A 19,574-nucleotide genomic window follows, 5' to 3' on the forward strand; every position below is an offset into this window, starting at 1 on the left:
ATGGTATTGAGTTAATTAAAACATGTACCATTTCAAATAATTAAAACCCAAAATAAAAAACTAAACATTACCCGGTGATTGATGAGTGATTTTATATCAAACCCTAAGGACATCTTCTTCCACAAATCTTGAAAATATTTTCCATCGAAATAGGTATCTGGCAAACACTGTAACAGAAAAATATTCCATTAGCATCTACTGCAAATATGCCACATTATGAATAATAAGGTTCCTGGGATGTGGACAGGCACATGCAGTTTGAAATGAAGTAATGAAAAACTACAGGCTGCTTGATGCTTCACATTAAAGGAAGGATATTTCAAAATTGTGAGTGTTGACACACACCAAAAAAGTCAGAGGAGTCTTTTCGTCCTCAGATAAGATGGGTACCAATTGATGTGGATTCTGAGTGGCTAGCCCCCTTTCCATTCTCCTGCAACTGTTTCCTGCTCTGAAGAACTGACATGAACGGAGTATGTTATGACACATGTAAGTTGTCACTACAAACAGCTACACTGATATTAAGAATTTAACGATCTGACATAAGCTGACCATATTGTGAAAAACTTTGTAAAAAATTATTCTTACACTTACAGAAAATCAATAACTAAATAACAAGCACAATGTTAACAACTGTTTACAAAATACTGAGAAAAAATATTCTTTGGGAACTGTGAAGCTAGTAAGTTGTTAGGAATTGAACTCAAACAGAAAGAGACTGATGTCAGTTTCCAATTAATATAATCATTTATAGATATACTTATGATTTTATCCAAATAAAGGGTTTGTCTAGTAAAACTGAAGCAGATGTATTTATCATAAAAATATTTAAATCAGTCCAAGTCACAGAGATTTAAAATCTAGTCCTTCCTTCACATTCTATATTAAAACACACATGATAAATAATTTTGTCCTTAATGATGGTATTAGCAATGATGACAATTATTATTATTGCCATTAAGGACAAAATTATTTATCTTTGGGTGTTTTAATATGAAACATGAATAAGGACTAGATTTTAAATATTGTCATGTTTGCATTCTCTGCAACTTGGACTGATATGAAGCTTTTCATATGAATACATCTGCTTTTATTGGGACAAAATCATAGAGACACTCTAGGTTTCAGGATGTAAATCCCATCTTGAGGTGGAAAAAGAGAGAGAGAGAGAGAGAGAGAGAGAGAGAGAGAGAAAGAAGAAGAAGAAGAAACTAAGAGGGATACTATATAAAATGAATCAATTAAACAGGTCCGTAAAAATGTGACCATCAGGTCATGTCTTGATTGCATATGAGAAATCGTACCAGCCATGTAAAAAAATCCAGCATTTTTATTAAGTAGTATGTGATGTCCGATGCAAGTGAGGCACAAAAGAGTTCTCTGAGTTAACAAGTAACACACTACATAAATGGTGCCTAACGGAAAAAACTCTGAATGTATCAACAAATAAGCACTGATTGCCTGCCTAATGTAACCTGTGAACCAACTGTGAATGATCAAATATCTGGCATTGACTTAAGAAAGTAAAATGAAAGCATAAATGCCATATAATGCCAAAATGTGAACCTCAAAAGTGGCAGATCACATTAATGTCTGCCGTATGTCGTGGATACCCTGCAAAACTGGTCCATAGATGACCATGTGAACTGCAATGAGATGCCCTGGTACACATGTACGTCATAAAGTGTCCACCCCCAGAACTAATACCAAGGGCAGTAGGGAGAACCAAAGAGATCATTGCTAGCAACATGGTCGTACCCCCATATTGTCTCCCAAATGTCACCCACAACTAATAGCACTAAAGTCATATTACTGTTTGAATGGCATTAACTGAGATACAACTGATACAGAGCAAACAAAGTCACAACACGCAATACATGATGCAATTGTCAAAAAATAATAAAAAGGGATAATAAAATTGTCAAGAAAGAAAATAATAAAACCATTGTATAAAATATAAAAGAGCCCAAACTGACATGTTATAAATTAAACATATTAGTAGAAGATATGACAAAAATACAGAGTAGTTAATTTTCAAAATACAAGGTTATGGATGAATCTTTAATTATATACAATCTGCACATACTTCAAACTAGGCTCAGAGAACGTGATGCCACTCATAATCCTCAGTCAGCTCTAGTGGTGCATTGGGTAACTAATATGAACAGCTTGTGTAACATTAATGAGGGCTTAGAAATCTTGTATGTACAATCAAAAGAACTGATCCTTAAGTTTTTTTTAAGAGTTAGAAATCATGAAGTGTAAGTTGCAGCATCTAGATAGTAGCCTCAATGATCAGACTGAACATAAACATAAAGGGACACTCAGCAACTATTTACAATATCTGCGGTGGTCTCCACTGTAGTAGGCTGTCATATTTGGTCATGTTTGTGTAAGGTATATGTAGAACATCTTGTCTCCTCATCTTGAAGGTTGTGTATCATGTCAACTGGGAGATGTTGCATAATGTTTTCAGAGCTACGTTCTACTTTCCTTTCAACGAACTGTACATACTACATTGTTCCTCAGCTTTGTACCTAATATGTAATTCTGCAGCTATGTATATGCAGTTTTTTATGATGTTTACTAGTAATTCTGACTTTTCTGTTACTGGAGATTTTAAGCACCATGGTTATGTAGGTTACCTTGTACATTGTGTTGCACTATCTGTATCAATAGCCTTGTATTCTTAATGTGGCCTGCACTGTATATTTGACATATCCTGCACTGTTATTTTTGATTTGTGGTATGTCAGTTTGGTCTCTTTTATGTCGATTGAAGGATGCTTGAAGTTTCAGTTGGTTGCCCATTTGGTCACTAGGAGCACTGTTCATCATGTACCCTTCATTTCTGTTGTCGGTGCAAAGATGGTGACTGCTCAACGAAAAGCTTTTCATGTCATCAAGTGTGGCAGAAGTGAATAGACAACAACTGTTCAGCATGCATTTTGAACCAAGTATCGTGTTGAACCTCCTAATATATGGTGTATTGTATGCTGATCTAAATAATTCACAAAGAAAAGGTGTTTGTGCAAAGGGAAAGTTTCCAGACAGCCGCATACGAATGAAGAAAATTTTGGCCCTCAAATTCTACAACGACCATTTGGAAATTCCTAAGGTAAAAGTTAGTAATGAACCCTTATCACCTACAGTTGGTTCAAGCCCTTTCCAAAGCTGATAAGGTGAAAAGAATTGAATCCTACAAGTTTGTCCTTGAGCAAATGGAAACAGAGGCCAGTTCATTTTGAAGTAATGAAGCAACATTTCACACAGTCAGTCGGCACAACATCTGATGATGGGGCACTGACATATCTGGAAATGTTGCAGGAATGGCTGTTGGCTCAGCTCAAAGAAGAGGCACGTCAGTTCATATTCCAGCAGGATGGGGCACCACCCCATTGGCACTTATCTGTCCATACCTATTTGAACAAAAGATACCCACAGCATTGGATCAGCTGCCTGGCAGCTTGTGACAGAGCACTCCATCATTGGCCTCCAACAAACCCTTACCTCAACTCCTGTGATTTTTTTCTATGGGGTACGTTAAAGATATGGTGTTTTGACCACCTCTACCAGGTAACACTGAGGAAGTAAAAGAAGGAATAACTGCAGCTATCCAAACTATTGCACCAGAGATGCTACAGAGAGTGTGGAATGAGTTCGAGTATTGGGTTGATGCCACTCGAGTGTCTGGAGGGGATCATATTGAACATTTATGAACTTGTTTTTGACTGAGACAGACTTTTTAAGTACTATTAATTAATTACCCACACTTCCATCATGTTTCTTTGATTAAATACAGATTTTAAGAGTTATGGTATTCTTTTTGAATCATCCTGTATACTTTTAGGGACAAAATGGCTAAAATAGCTGAATCTGGAAGGGCACTTCCAAAAGGAATTAAATTTTGAACTGAAGATAGGATTCATAACATCGGTAGGTATTGTTACAAGTTTAAATTTGGAAACAGCATATGAAGCAATGTGTCAGTAGGTCATAGTGACATTTGATGACATCATATGATAAGTCAAGTGCCTTGAGTCATAGCACAGAGTTCCAAAATATAGTGCAATGGCTTTTTATTCTGCAGCATATGTCAAATTTCATCCTACACATTGTCTCCTGGGGAAAAAGTGTAGGTAATACTACAGGCCAAGGGATGAAGTCTATGGCTTGTACGTTGTTTCATGATATGGGAAATGTGTGAAGATGACTCATTTCTCCTTGGAACGTAGTAAAGGAAAAGTGTGATAAGGAATGGATAGTTTGTTCTGTTCTTGTCTTTGGTAACAGGACAGGATGCTTTTCAAACTGATCCTCTGGTCATTCCCACCTAGATAGAAGTGTATTCCACAGTTAACTACCAGTCTGCAGCTGTGCACAACATACTGATAGGACTTTGTTCCAATATCTGCCTACTCTGCTGAGATCATTGATGAGTCACTATAATGGCTACACCTTGCAACAGTGAAGCTCAATACAGGGTGCATTATTGCTCTCTGTATCTATAAAAGAATCTGTTGCATTATCCTAAAACATGTTCTCAATACAGTGTATATGGTATTTCCAGAACCTTTTTAGTCATGGTACATACTCCTTTTATCCACTGCTTCAAATTTCATGCACTGATGACTCCTGTATAAAACTTATATTTTGCAATGTATTTTAATGACTGAAAGAGAAATGTAAGTTCAAGATGCAACTCCTCTCAAATACATCTAACTATTAGAACTATGACTTGGCCTTCTCAGGCTTGTGAATGCATGAATGATCACAATAGGTCTGTGCAGTGAAATGACGTTTCATATCATGCTGCACTTGGTATACAATATACAGTCACGCATTGTAACAGAACTATTCAGATTTTTTGCAACACAGAGTTCAGCTACTATTTTTTAGAGAGTTCCATTGGCTGCTGTGACTACTATGTGTGTAAAAGTGCATATCTGAAATTTCCTGGCAGATCAAAGCTGTGTGCCAGACTGGTACTAAAACCCAGAACATTGCCTTTTGTCAACAGTGCTTTTACCAACTGTGCATCGCAGGTACAGCTCATAATCAGCCCTCACAGCTTCAGTCCTGTTAGTAGCCCTCTGCTACTTTCCAAACTTCACAAAAGCTTCACAGCATTTTGGGTGAACCAGTTCTCCATAAAATGCTTCCTTCCAGGAACATGTCCATCACAGAATGCCAGACAGCATCTATTAAGTTTGGAAAGTAACAGAGTGTTACAGGCAGAATTAGATCTCTAACTGTAGGTTGCAAGTTACACCTAGGATAGCTCAATTGATATGAGCACAACCTGTAAAAGTTCAGATGGAAGGCCACAGTTTTTATACGCCCCAGGCTCTAAACTTACACACGACACCCCACTATCATGCAGGCTTCAAAATCTTCATGCTGCTGCGGATGGAGATAGTGGTCATAAGTGTATGAGGTATGGCTGCTCGTGTGAATGTATGTGTGTTTTCCTTTCTGATGAAGTCTTTAGCTGAGAACTCAATGTGCAACAGTCTTCTCATTGTGGCGGCCTGCAACTCAGCATGTCATCTTTATGGTGAGTAGCAATCTATCCTTTCCATAATATAGTTGACATTATAATCTGGACTTTCCATTGTTTGAGTTTGCCTAATGACCAGAACAGGTCTTACTTCACTTCTGTTTCAACTATTCATCATTCCTGTAACATAATTATTTTCCAAAGACTGGAACACATAATGAAATATAAACTGTGAAATAACATTTACAATAACTGACTCAGATGAAAATTTTGGGTCATATAGCTTTTTAACCAGTTTAGATCTGCAGTCGGATGTTTTGAAACTCATTTCATGTCTAGTGATGTGGTATTAAAATGTAGCCTCTTTAGCAGCACAACCAAATAAGTTTTATTCACATTTTTTACTTCAAAAGATATCTTATGTTTGGTGAAGCAGTAGCAGTAATACAACTCCTATGTTTAGATATTTTTGTGTGGTCTAATATCACCTTTTCCTTTATGTACAAGTCTAATATCACCCTTCCTTTATGTGCAACAGACAGTTCTCCAGTACATAGTGAGCAATACACAAATTCATTGCTACTGTCAATATTGTTGTGGTCTTCAGTCCAGAGACTGGTTTGATGCACCTCTCCATGCTACTCTATCCTGTGCAAGGTTCTTCATCTCCAGGTACCTACTGCAACCTACATCCTTCTGAATCTGTTTAGTGTATTCATTTCTTGGTCTCCCTCTACGATTTTTACTCTCCACGCTGCCCTCCAATACTAAATTGGTGATCCCTTGATGCCTCAGAATATGCCCTACCAACCGATCCCTTCTTCTGGTCAAGTTGTCCCACAAATTTCTCTTCTCTCCAATTCTGTTCAATACCTCCTCATTAGTTATGTGATCTACCCATCTAATCTTCAGCATTCTTCTGTAGCACCACATTTCGAAAGCTTCTATTCTCTTCTTGTCTAAACTATTTATCATGCACATTTCACTTCCATACATGGCTACACTCCATACAAATACTTTCAGAAACGACTTCCTGACACTTAAACCTATACTCGATGTTAACAAATTTCTCTTCTTCAGAAACACTTTCCTTGCCATTGCCAGTCTACATTTTATATCCTCTCTACTTTGACCATCATCAGTTATTTTGCTCCCCAAATAGCAAAACTCATTTACTACTTTAAGCGTCTCATTCCCTAATCTAATTCCCACAGGATCACCAGATTTAATTCGCCTACATTCCATTATTCTCATTTTGCTTTTGTTGATGTTCATCTTATACCCTCCTTTTAAGAAACAGTCCATTCCGTTCAGCTGCTCTTCCAGGTCCTTTGTTGTCTCTGACAGAATTACAATATCATCGGTGAACCTCAAAGTTTTTATTTCTTCTCCATGGGTTTTAATTCCAACTCCCAATTTTTCTTTTGTTTCCTTTACTGCTTGCTCAATATACAGACTGAATAACATCACGGTGAAAAATCAGCATTTCTGTTGGAGGTTAATATTAACCACTCGCTTTCTTTTGCCCATTGCTAAATGGTGGGACAGAAAACAAATACAGATAGAATGATCAAAACGCGTAGAGGGGTTACTTCACACACAAAAACACTGCAAAGACTATTCCTGTTGTGTTACCAAATGATTAACAGTAAGTGAATAGTTGTGGTCAAAGTGATAGCCACGTGTCCCCATCAATGTCAGCACTTGCTCCAATGTTAGCTGACAGAGGCAAGGCAGTAAAAGAATGACTAAAAACCTGATGTGAAATATATAGATACAAAATTTTTAAAAAAATTCCTTGTCAGCTATAAGATTTTCAAACAACCGATATTTTTATAACCACAGATATTACCCCAGACAGCACTAAAAAATCAGGACTGTCCAGGCATACAGTAAGCCTAATTAAGACTGAAAAGTGCCTGGTTTCAGTGGAATTGTTAGTTATGGGGTATGGTGTGATGGATTATGTAGTTTTTTTTCACTGAGGTAAAATGAAACGCTTCAGTGATTTTGAAGAATTTGCAGTAAAGATGCAAAGATGAAAAACAGGTATGTAAGACTGCTGTCCTTTAGACTGAATTTTATAAGATATTAGGCTGGAAGGATCTGGACAGGTTAAGAAGAGACAAGGCTACAGAGAGGTAAGAAGTAGCGTCAAGTGACAGAAGGAACAGCCAGCTTTGTGTCGAATGTGAAAAGATTACTTTGAGCGATAACTACAGTTAAAAATGGATGAACCTCAAGCAGATGTAGGTGTAGAAAGGTAGAGAGGGTAAAACAAACTTTTAGTAAGATTTGCAAAAATACGAATGCAAGGAAGGCAGTACGGAGAAATAAAATTTTGTTGTTATGTAGTTTCATGCCAGTGGTGTAGATCAGCTGTAGCAGGATGAGATAGTAACAAATTCACCAGAGAACAAGGGCAGCAGTTTTTTAAACCTAGTACTGTTCCATGACAAACAATAGTGTATTTAGGATAAATGTGTCAAAGATTTCACCAGTGATGACTTTTTAGGTTACTGTGGGGAGAAAGAAATAATCTCCTCTGTAAAAATTGAGATGGATTCTGCACACAGACATCTTGCAAAAGTCATGTTGCTCTGGTCCTCCATGAGATCTACAACACCATAGACAGTGGCATTCAGGTTAATGCCATGTTCCTTGACTTTAGGAAGGCATTTAATGCCATCCCACATCGCCGTTTAGTGAAAAAAATATGAATGTACCGAGTATTGGCCAGATTTGTGACTGGATTGAAGACTTCCCTGCTGATAGAACTCAACAAGTCACTCTTCCAGAACAAAATTGACAGATGTAAAAGTAATTTCTGGAGTACCCCACAGCGTGGTACGACCATACCTGTTTACAATGTATGTAAATGATCTAGTAGAAAGCCTCAGATTGACCTACATAGGACTGATAAATTGTGCAGGTTCTAGTAGTTAACCCTGAAAGTAAATAAATATAATATATTGCACATACATAAGAAAATAAATCTACTACTGCACAACTACACTACTGATGACAAATTGCTGGAAACAGTATCTGCCACAAAATATCTAGGAGTAACTATCGACAGCAACTTTAAGTGGAATGAGCACATGAAACAAATACAGTAGTTGTAAAAGCAGCAGATGCCAGACTGAGATTCACAGGAAAAATTTTACGGAAATGTAAACTATCCACAAAAGAAGTAGCTTACAAGGCACTCACTTGACCAGTTCTTGAGTATTGTCCATCAATCTGGGACCTTTACCAGGTGTCACTAATAGAAGAGAAAGAGAAGATCCAGTGAAGACTGGCATATTGCATCACAGGACTATGTAGTTGGTGCAACAAACTCCACTGGCAGATGCTGCATGAGAAGTGTTGTGCAGCATGAAGAGGTTTACTACTGAAGTTTTGAAAGAGCCCTCATGTCACATACATCTCACGGAATGATCGGGAAGAGAAAATTCAAGAAGTTAGCGCTAATAAACAGGCTTACCAACAACCATTCATCCCCTGTCCCATTCACAAGTGGAACAGGGAATGGGGGATCAGTTAGTATCACCCAACATACCCATCACCACAAACTGTCATACGGCTTGCAGAGTACTGATATAGATGTAGATGGAAATGGAAATGTAGATGAAGTAACCAAGCAGTGTTATTCAAGCATACCATATCTGTGCAAACACCTCCTTACTGACCCAACATACCCATCACCACAAACTGTCATACGGCTTGCAGAGTACTGATATAGATGTAGATGGAAATGGAAATGTAGATGAAGTAACCAAGCAGTGTTATTCAAGCATACCATATCTGTGCAAACACCTCCTTACTGACAATTTTCAGCAATAACAAGAAACTGTTTTCCATCACATTATATTTTAATCAGCTCACAATGTCAACTATCATATCTGTGTCAGAATATTTTAGGGCTGGGGAATAAAATTTATGAACTACTCTTTGCATCAATGTGTTAAGAGTCATGAAACTCAGTTGACATAATATGCATCTCTGAACATCATGTGACATCATCCTTTAGAATAGTGAGCATATTCTGAGCACCTATAGGAAATTTTAATGTGTTCATAAATCACTTGCACACTCTATTAACGTATTTAACAGCACAGTAGACCAAAGGCACAGTGGTTGTTGGTGATTTTAATACAGATTTTCTTAAAATTCCTTCCAGTAAGAATTCATTTCAGTCAGTAAGATTATTACAAGGCACTCATTTGACCAATTCTTGAATATTGTTCATCAGTCTGGGACCTTTACCAACTACAGTAGTTATTTGCTCCAAAACAGCCATATGTAGACACATATAATGAACAAAATTATAATACGTGATCAGTAATCAACAGTTTCTCTTACGTTTTCTCACAGGCATCACAGCACATGTTGACAGTATGATTGATTTACAGTTTGTCCCCGTGGCACAAATTCCTGATAAACTAATCCTTCAAAATCAAAGAAAACTATCAGCATGACTTTCACATTTCTCCTGACCTGATGAGCTTTTCTTGGTCTTGGAGAACCTTTCCTGGCCCATTGAGAAGATTGAACCATGGTTTCAGCATTATAACCACCAACCCACACCTCATCACCAGTTATGATTCTCTTAAGGACATCTCGCTCTCATTTGCGTGATCCAAAAGCTTTTCACAGATTGTGAGGCAAAGGTCTTTCTAGTCTTGACTCATGAGGCACAGGACGAACTTGGTGGTATTGATGCATTCAAAGATGCACTCTCAGGATTGCATGACATAATCCAACCGAAATGTAACATTTTTCTGCAATCTCTTGGACAGTCAGTCTTCGATTGGTGTGAACAATTTCGTTGACATTTCCAACATGAGCATCATTGGTAAATGTCGAAGGGCATCCTGAATGGGGGTTATCTTTAACTTCCATCCTGGCATTTTTAAACCCTGTGAACCATTCGTAACACCAAGTGTGGCTTATGCAATCATCACCATATGCTTTCTCTCTGTAAAGGTTTTCATAAGCTGAATGCAAAATTAAATGCAGACGCATTGCTTCTCTAACCCTGCTATCTCCAAATTCACAAACTGTATGACACAACATTCTACTCAATACAGCACTGAACAATGACTAACAGATATACAACAATCAAACTTTTGGCAGTTACACATTAAACACATGCATGTGCAGGGATCCCAACTGCATTTCACTCCAACACACAACTGGCACGAAATTATGAATGTTGCATCATTTTTTTAACAGGCTTTGTCTGTTTGTTACTGGAAAGTTAACTGGAGAATTATCAACACAAAGTCAAATATGGGTAACAAAAGTATAGTTCTAATAATTAACAAGAAAACAGGAATGGGAGTAAACTACTATGAACAGCACAGTGAATGCATTGTCGAAAACAAGACAGATATAAGGCCAACATAGTAGAACAAATTTACATTCCTAGTGCCTCCACAGATGAAGAAGACACTGAAATAACATATGACATAATAAGAAAAGGTAGTTATGGGAAACTAGAATTTAATTGTAATGAGCAACCGGAATCTGGTAGTATGAAAACGAAGAGAAGGAAAAATAAATGGGTACGAAAAGTCTAGTATGAAGTAAATAATTTAGGTGTAAAGGAGAACAGTCACTAAATAGCAAAAGTGTTGAGCTGCAGAGAGACACACACAAAAGGAAAAGAAAACTTGCTAGCTTTTGGAATAAATCCTTTGGCACAAGTGTGTGTGTGTGTGTGTGCGTGTGTGTGTGTGTGTGTGTTTACAAAATGGGTCTGAGCACTATGGGACTTAACTTCTGAGGTCATCAGTCCCCTAGAACGTAGAACTAGTTAAACCTAACTAACCTAAGGAAATCACACACATCCATGCCCGAGGCAGGATTCGAACCTGCGACCGTAGCAGTCGTGTGGTTCCAGACTGTAGCGCCTAGAACCGCTCAGCCACCCCAGCCAGCCATGGTGTGTACACTTGCTCAACAAAGGGTTGATTGTGAAAGCTAGCAAGTCTCCTTCCTCTTTTGTGTGTGCCTGTCACTTACTCGCCAATTTTGTTATTCAGAGAAGGAAAAACTGTAAGAGAATGTGGAGTGGAGAGAGAAATGAAAGGAGAAGTACACTGGTGGAATTTTGCACAGAGCATAGTTTAATTATCGCTACTCTTGGTTTAAGAATCATGAAAGAAAGTAGTATAAGCAGAAGAGACATTGGAAGTTTTCAGATATTCTCAGACTTCAATTAGAAAGTAATACATCTATTTCTGAAAAAGATGGGTGCTAACAGGTGTGAATATTACAGAACCATTGGTTTAATCAGTCATTGATGGAAAATACTTACACAAATTACTAACAAAAGAATGGAAAATGTCATATAAGAAAGGCTTGGGGAAGATGAGTTTGGGTTCCAGAGAAATATAGAAGCACATGGGGCAAATAGAAGCACATGGGGCAATACTGACCCTATGATTATCTTTGAAGGCAGGGCAAAAAAAGGGAAAAAAAAATTATAGAATTTGATGACTAAGAGAAACCTTTTTACAAAGTTGACTGAAATAAACTCTTTGAAACTGTCAAGATAGCAAGGATAAAATATACAGAGCAAACAGTTATCTACAGCTCATACAGAATCCAGACAAAGTTATGACCTTACCCCTAATGTTATTCAATCTATAAACTGAACAAATTGAATAACATTAGGGGTAAGGTCATAACTTTGTCTGGATTCTGTATGAGCTGTAGATAACTGTTTGCTCTGTATATTTTATCCTTGCTATCTTGACAGTTTCAATCTATAAACTGAACAACCCCCCCCCATGAACCATGGACCTTGCCGTTGGTGGGGAGGCTTGCGTGCCTCAGCGATACAGATAGCCGTACCGTAGGTGCAACAACAACGGAGGGGTATCTGTTGAGAGGCCAGACAAACGTGTGGTTCCTGAAGAGGGGCAGCAGCCTTTTCAGTAGTTGCAAGGGCAACAGTCTGGATGATTGACTGATCTGGCCTTGTAACAATAACCAAAACGGCCTTGCTGTGCTGGTACTGCGAACGGCTGAAAGCAAGGGGAAACTACAGCCGTAATTTTTCCCGAGGGCATGCAGCTTTACTGTATGATTACATGATGATGGCGTCCTCTTGGGTAAAATATTCCGGAGGTAAAATAGTCCCCCATTCGGATCTCCGGGCGGGGACTACTCAAGAGGATGTCGTTATCAGGAGAAAGAAAACTGGCGTTCTACGGATCGGAGCGTGGAATGTCAGATCCCTTAATCGGGCAGGTAGGTTAGAAAATTTAAAAAGGGAAATGGATAGGTTGAAGTTAGATATAGTGGGAATTAGTGAAGTTCGGTGGCAGGAGGAACAAGACCTCTGGTCAGGTGACTACAGGGTTATAAACACAAAATCAAATAGGGGTAATGCAGGAGTAGGTTTAATAATGAATAGGAAAATAGGAATGCGGGTAAGCTACTACAAACAGCATAGTGAACGCATTATTGTGGCCAAGATAGATACGAAGCCCACGCCTACTACAGTAGTACAAGTTTATATGCCAACTAGCTCTGCAGATGACGAAGAAATTGAAGAAATGTATGATGAAATAAAAGAAATTATTCAGATTGTGAAGGGAGACGAAAATTTAATAGTCATGGGTGACTGGAATTCGAGTGTAGGAAAAGGGAGAGAAGGAAACATAGTAGGTGAATATGGATTGGGGGACAGAAATGAAAGAGGAAGCCGCCTGGTCGAATTTTGCCACGAGCACAACATAATCATAACTAACACATGGTTTAAGAATCATGAAAGAAGGTTGTATACATGGAAGAACCCTGGAGATACTAAAAGGTATCAGATAGATTATATAATGGTGAGACAGAGATTTAGGAACCAGGTTTTAAATTGTAAGACATTTCCAGGGGCAGATGTGGACTCTGACCACAATCTATTGGTTATGACCTGTAGATTAAAACTGAAGAAACTGCAAAAAGGTGGGAATTTAAGGAGATGGGACCTGGATAAACTAAAAGAACCAGAGGTTGTACAGAGATTCAGGGAGAGCATAAGGGAGCAATTGACAGGAATGGGGGAAATAAATACAGTAGAAGAAGAATGGGTAGCTTTGAGGGATGAAGTAGTGAAGGCAGCACAGGATCAAGTAGGTAAAAAGACGAGGGCTAGTAGAAATCCTTGGGTAACAGAAGAAATATTGAATTTAATTGATGAAAGGAGAAAATATAAAAATGCAGTAAGTGAAACAGGCAAAAAGGAATACAAACGTCTCAAAAATGAGATCGACAGGAAGTGCAAAATGGCTAAGCAGGGATGGCTAGAGGACAAATGTAAGGATGTAGAGGCCTATCTCACTAGGGGTAAGATAGATACCGCCTACAGGAAAATTAAAGAGACCTTTGGAGATAAGAGAACGACTTGTATGAATATCAAGAGCTCAGATGGAAACCCAGTTCTAAGCCAAGAAGGGAAAGCAGAAAGGTGGAAGGAGTATATAGAGGGTCTATACAAGGGCGATGTACTTGAGGACAATATTATGGAAATGGAAGAAGATGTAGATGAAGATGAAATGGGAGATATGATACTGCGTGAAGAGTTCGACAGAGCACTGAAAGACCTGAGTCGAAACAAGGCCCCCGGAGTAGACAATATTCCATTGGAACTACTGACGGCCGTGGGAGAGCCAGTCCTGACAAAACTCTACCATCTGGTGAGCAAGATGTATGAAACAGACGAAATACCCTCAGACTTCAAGAAGAATATAATAATTCCAATCCCAAAGAAAGCAGGTGTTGACAGATGTGAAAATTACCGAACTATCAGCTTAATAAGTCACAGCTGCAAAATACTAACACGAATTCTTTACAGACGAATGGAAAAACTAGTAGAAGCCAACCTCGGGGAAGATCAGTTTGGATTCCGTAGAAACACTGGAACACGTGAGGCAATACTGACCTTACGACTTATCTTAGAAGAAAGATTAAGGAAAGGCAAACCTACGTTTCTAGCATTTGTAGACTTAGAGAAAGCTTTTGACAATGTTGACTGGAATACTCTCTTTCAAATTCTAAAGGTGGCAGGGGTAAAATACAGGGAGCAAAAGGCTATTTACAATTTATACAGAAACCAGATGGCAGTTATAAGAGTCGAGGGGCATGAAAGGGAAGCAGTGGTTGGGAAGGGAGTGAGACAGGGTTGTAGCCTATCCCCGATGTTATTCAATCTGTATATTGAGCAAGCAGTAAAGGAAACAAAAGAAAAATTCGGAGTAGGTATTAAAATTCATGGAGAAGAAATAAAAACTTTGAGGTTCGCCGATGACATTGTAATTCTGTCAGAGACAGCAAAGGACTTGGAGGAGCAGTTGAATGGAATGGACAGTGTCTTGAAAGGAGGATATAAGATGAACATCAACAAAAGCAAAACAAGGATAATGGAATGTAGTCTAATTAAGTCGGGTGATGCTGAGGGAATTAGATTAGGAAATGAGGCACTTAAAGTAGTAAAGGAGTTTTGCTATTTGGGGAGCAAAATAACTGATGATGGTCGAAGTAGAGAGGATATAAAATGTAGGCTGGCAATGGCAAGGAAAGCGTTTCTGAAGAAGAGAAATTTGTTAACATCCAGTATTGATTTAAGTGTCAGGAAGTCATTTCTGAAAGTATTCGTATGGAGTGTAGCCATGTATGGAAGTGAAACATGGACGATAAATAGTTTGGACAAGAAGAGAATAGAAGCTTTCGAAATGTGGTGCTACAGAAGAATGCTGAAGATTAGATGGGTAGATCACATAACTAATGAGGAAGTATTGAATAGGATTGGGGAGAAGAGAAGTTTGTGGCACAACTTGACCAGAAGAAGGGATCGGTTGGTAGGACATGTTCTGAGGCATCAAGGGCTCACCAATTTAGTATTGGAGGGCAGCGTGGAGGGTAAAAATCGTAGAGGGAGACCAAGAGATGAATACACTAAGCAGATTCAGAAGGATGTAGGTTGCAGTAGGTACTGGGAGATGAAAAAGCTTGCACAGGATAGAGTAGCATGGCGAGCTGCATCAAACCAGTCTCAGGACTGAAGACCACAACAACAACAACAAACTGAACAAGCAGTAAATTAAAACATTGAGGTGTGAAGATGGCTTTATAATTCTGCAAGCAATGGCAAAGAACTTGAAAGGATAGTTGAATGGAATGGAAAGCTTCTTGAAAAGAGATTATAAGATGAACATCAATCAAAGTGAAACAAAGGTAATAGAATGTAGTCATTTAAAATCTGGTGATTCTAAAGGAATTAGATTAGGAAATAAGACACTCAAAGTAGCACATGGATTTTGCTATATGGACAGCAAAATAAGTGAAGAATGGCAATGCAGAGAGGATATAAAATGCAGATTAGAAATAGCAAGAATTGTATACCTGTAAAAGAGAAAACTGTCAATATATGGTACCAGCACACCTGGCAACACTTCACAAGCCACAGACGAACAGGAATTGGATATACTTCCTGATTTCCTCCTCCCCCTATTTCTATACATCTCCTTCTCCCCACTCTCTGTCCATCTCCTCCTTCCCCCTCTCTATTTCTGTATCCTCCCCTGCCCCCCTTCCCCTCTCTGTCATCTCTTTTTCCCTCCCTCTCTTCGATCTTGGGCTTTGTTCATTGTTATTTCTAATGTACCCTTGATTGGGGACAGAAGTCACTTAAAGTGAATGGCTAAATATATTGGGATATTTGTTATATAGGGTATGAGAGGGACTTCTCCAACAGCTGGATCTGTGAGGATGGTGGCTTCAATGACAGCATTTCACACAGTTTTAATCTGCAAACTGGTGAGATTACAAAGTCTGTGATTAATACAACTTTCCTGTTTCCTTTTATAACTGACTGCAAGGAAGAAAACAAAACAGCATGTTGTTGTGTATACAATTTTTGTGTAAAATTATGTACAACAAGAAAGAATATATGTGGGAGAAGCAGCTTGGCTAATAGTTTGAATGTCCTGCTATCATAATTAAAATTGACTGTGAGATAGGAAATGAAACTGTACATTTTCACAGCACAACATAACATTTTCTTTCTTGCTGTCAGTTTAAACAGAAAAATCTGTACATTGTAGTTTAAAAAATAAAAAGCCTATATCCATCTGAATGCTTATTAGAATATCATCTGAAGTAAAGAACATCTTGAGATTTTTGCTAATAACTCTTGCCTTTTATATATTTATCAGTGTATCGTGTAAAAATTTGATGTAAAACAGTAAAGCATGTTTTGAGAATTTTGCTAACAATGTTTCTACTTTGTAAATAAAATTGCAAACAGTTTTGTCACAAGTATGAACATACACCTCTAAAATGCACCTTGTGGAACTTGGCACGTCCACAAATGTAACGCTCCTCTGATGCTTGTAAGTTGTTAAAATTTACATTATATAGTAAAAGTGAAAATTTATGCCAAAGTTTAGATTTACATGACACGCAAAGTACATTTTGGAACCTTCTCACTGTAAATACATAGTGCAAGTCAAACTAGTTTTGACAAATCTGTGTGGAATGTGCAATATACTTTCCATTAAAATGTGCAATACACTCTCCGCTAAAATGTTAACATGGTATGAGTAATGAATGTACACTGGATCATGACATAGAACCAAAAATGTTTTTAAATTTCTGAAGATGACAGTCTCACCTGTTGAAACAAGTCCATAAAAGAACAGTTTCAAATGCAATCTTAGCTGTAAAAAGTTTCTTAAAAACTCAACAACTTTTTGAGATTTTTGGCAATGACATTTCCCCATTATATATACACAGGGTGAATCACATAAAACTTGAACTGCAAATATTGTGGAAATGGAAAGTGCTGTTGATGTATGGTTTTCTTAGAATAGATTGGTAGTCCGAGGCTCTTATTGTTAGCGAATGCACAGATTGTAATAATACTTATAAAGTACTGACATTAACAAAGTAAAAGTAGGGTAAATTAGAATGTCAATGGTGTTTGCTGAAGGATTCTAGCGTGCGTCTTTTATGAGATACCACAGTTACAGAAGTTCCCAGACATTGTTTTATGCCATTCAACATGCATAGTTGTCAGGTATGATTTTGGTATGTTTGCTTACATTGTGCTTGTGTGTTCCTTGAGTGCATTGCAACTTGCTGCTCAGTTAGTGTGTGACAGCCCAAGTAGTAGGTTGTGAGTGGATGATGGGCTTTACCAATGCAGAAAAGCCACCATTATCATGGTGTACGGAAAGTGTAGGAAGAATGCAGTTCACCCTTGTATGGTATATGTGGCAAGATATCCCAATAGACATCAACCATCTTGTCAATTATTTATCAACCTCTCCAACCAGTTACATGAAAGTGCTAGTGTAACACCTACATACATAACAGAAGGAAACAACTGATTTCAGCTGAGGGGGAAATTAATTTCCTTGGTGATGTTGCAGTTGACTTGCTTGTTAGCTCCTGTGAAGTCACATGAGGAAGTGGCATGAGACAAGCAAATGTCCTACATAGTCTCCATTGACACATTCTTCAGCCCTATCACATCTCTCTCCATGAAGAGCTGCATGGAAATGATTATGAGAATCAGGAGAATACTCCAGATGTTTCCTGCATCTTGCCTAGTGAGGAAGCCACATTTACCAGTCAGGGCCAGGTAAATTGCCAAAATATCCACTATTGGTCTGTTGAGAATCCCCACTGGTTTCATCAGGTCAAATTTCAGCTTCCATGGAGTGTAAATGTGTGTTGTGGGATAGTGAACCATCAACTCATAGGGCAATTTTTCATAGACAGAACACTGAACCTGCACAAGTATCACAGTCTCCTAACAGACCATCTTCCACAGATGGTAGAAGATATTCCTATGCAGACTAGAAGGAGCCTGCGGTACCAACATGGTGGATGTCTACCCCATAGTGCACAAAGTACTACAGCATGTATTGTTTCCAAATCGTTGGATTGGACACAGAGGACCTGTACCTTGGCCAGCCTGTTCCCTGGATTTGGTGTCTGCAGACTTGTTTCTGTGGGGAAAGCTGAAAGATGGTACCCACGAGGACATACCAACTACACCCAATGATATGCAATGACATATTACTGCAGCCTGCTGAGACATCTCCGCTGAAATGCTAGCACATGAGCAGCAGTCATTCCGTACCACACTGGAAGCATATACTGCTGCTGCCAGTGGTCATTTTGAATACAATCTGCAATGTTCAGGGAATAGGCCACGAAACAGGTCCTCTGCATCCAATCGAAGATCTGCTGTAGTATTTTGTGCACTATGGGGTGGACAGCCATCATGCTGGTACCACAGGTTCCTCCTAGTCTGTAGAGGAACAGTTTCTAGCATCCCTGGATGAAAGTCTATTAGTGGGCTGCAATATCTGTGCATGTTAGTGTTCCATCTACGAAAAACAGACCTATGAGCTGAAGGTTCATTATCCCACACCACATGTTTACACCCCATGGACACCAACATTCCACGTGACAAAGCCAATTAGGATTTTTCAACACACCAATAGTTCATGTTTTGTCAGTTTATCTGGCCATGATTGGTAAATGTGGCTTCAGCACTAAACAAAATACATGATACATCTGGAGTATTCTGTCTTAACCCCCATCTACAGAAGTTAACACGATGCTCACCATTGTTTTCATGCAACTCTTCATGGGGAGTGACGGGGTAGGGATGGAACTCATGTCAATGGAAAATGCATAGGACACTTTCTTGATTCATGTCACTTTCTCATATTATTGTGTGGAAGCTTACATGTGGAGTAACTGCAATAGCAGCAAGAACATTAATTTCCCCCTTTTCTGTCATCACTTCTTTCCTTCTGTTATGTTGTCTAGGTGTTACACTATCACTTTCATGTAACTGGTTTAAGAGGTTGAGAAATAATTGCCAAGATGGTTGATGTCTATTGGGATATCTTGCCACATACCCCACACAAGAACAAACTGCATTCTTCCTACCTCTCCATAACCATGATAATGGTGGCTTTTCTGCATTGTTAAAGCCCATCATCCACTCACAAACTGCTGCTTGGACTGTTACACACTAACTGACTAGCAGG

General features: G+C 38.6%; 1 protein-coding gene across 4 annotated transcripts in view; it reads right to left on the reverse strand.

Annotated features, from left to right (window-relative positions):
* LOC126470515 (constitutive coactivator of peroxisome proliferator-activated receptor gamma-like) overlaps window positions 1-19,574 on the reverse strand; it is a 750,708-nt gene that overhangs the window by 5,032 nt on the left and 726,102 nt on the right. For all 4 annotated transcript variants that reach the window (XM_050098423.1, XM_050098425.1, XM_050098426.1 and 1 more), the window contains one exon: window positions 72-167. In XM_050098423.1, coding sequence (XP_049954380.1) covers window positions 72-167 — 96 coding nt within the window. The remainder of the gene's footprint in view (window positions 1-71; window positions 168-19,574) is intronic.

This window comes from Schistocerca serialis, chromosome 3 (genome assembly GCF_023864345.2).
Source record: "Schistocerca serialis cubense isolate TAMUIC-IGC-003099 chromosome 3, iqSchSeri2.2, whole genome shotgun sequence".
Lineage (NCBI taxonomy): Eukaryota > Metazoa > Arthropoda > Insecta > Orthoptera > Acrididae > Schistocerca > Schistocerca serialis.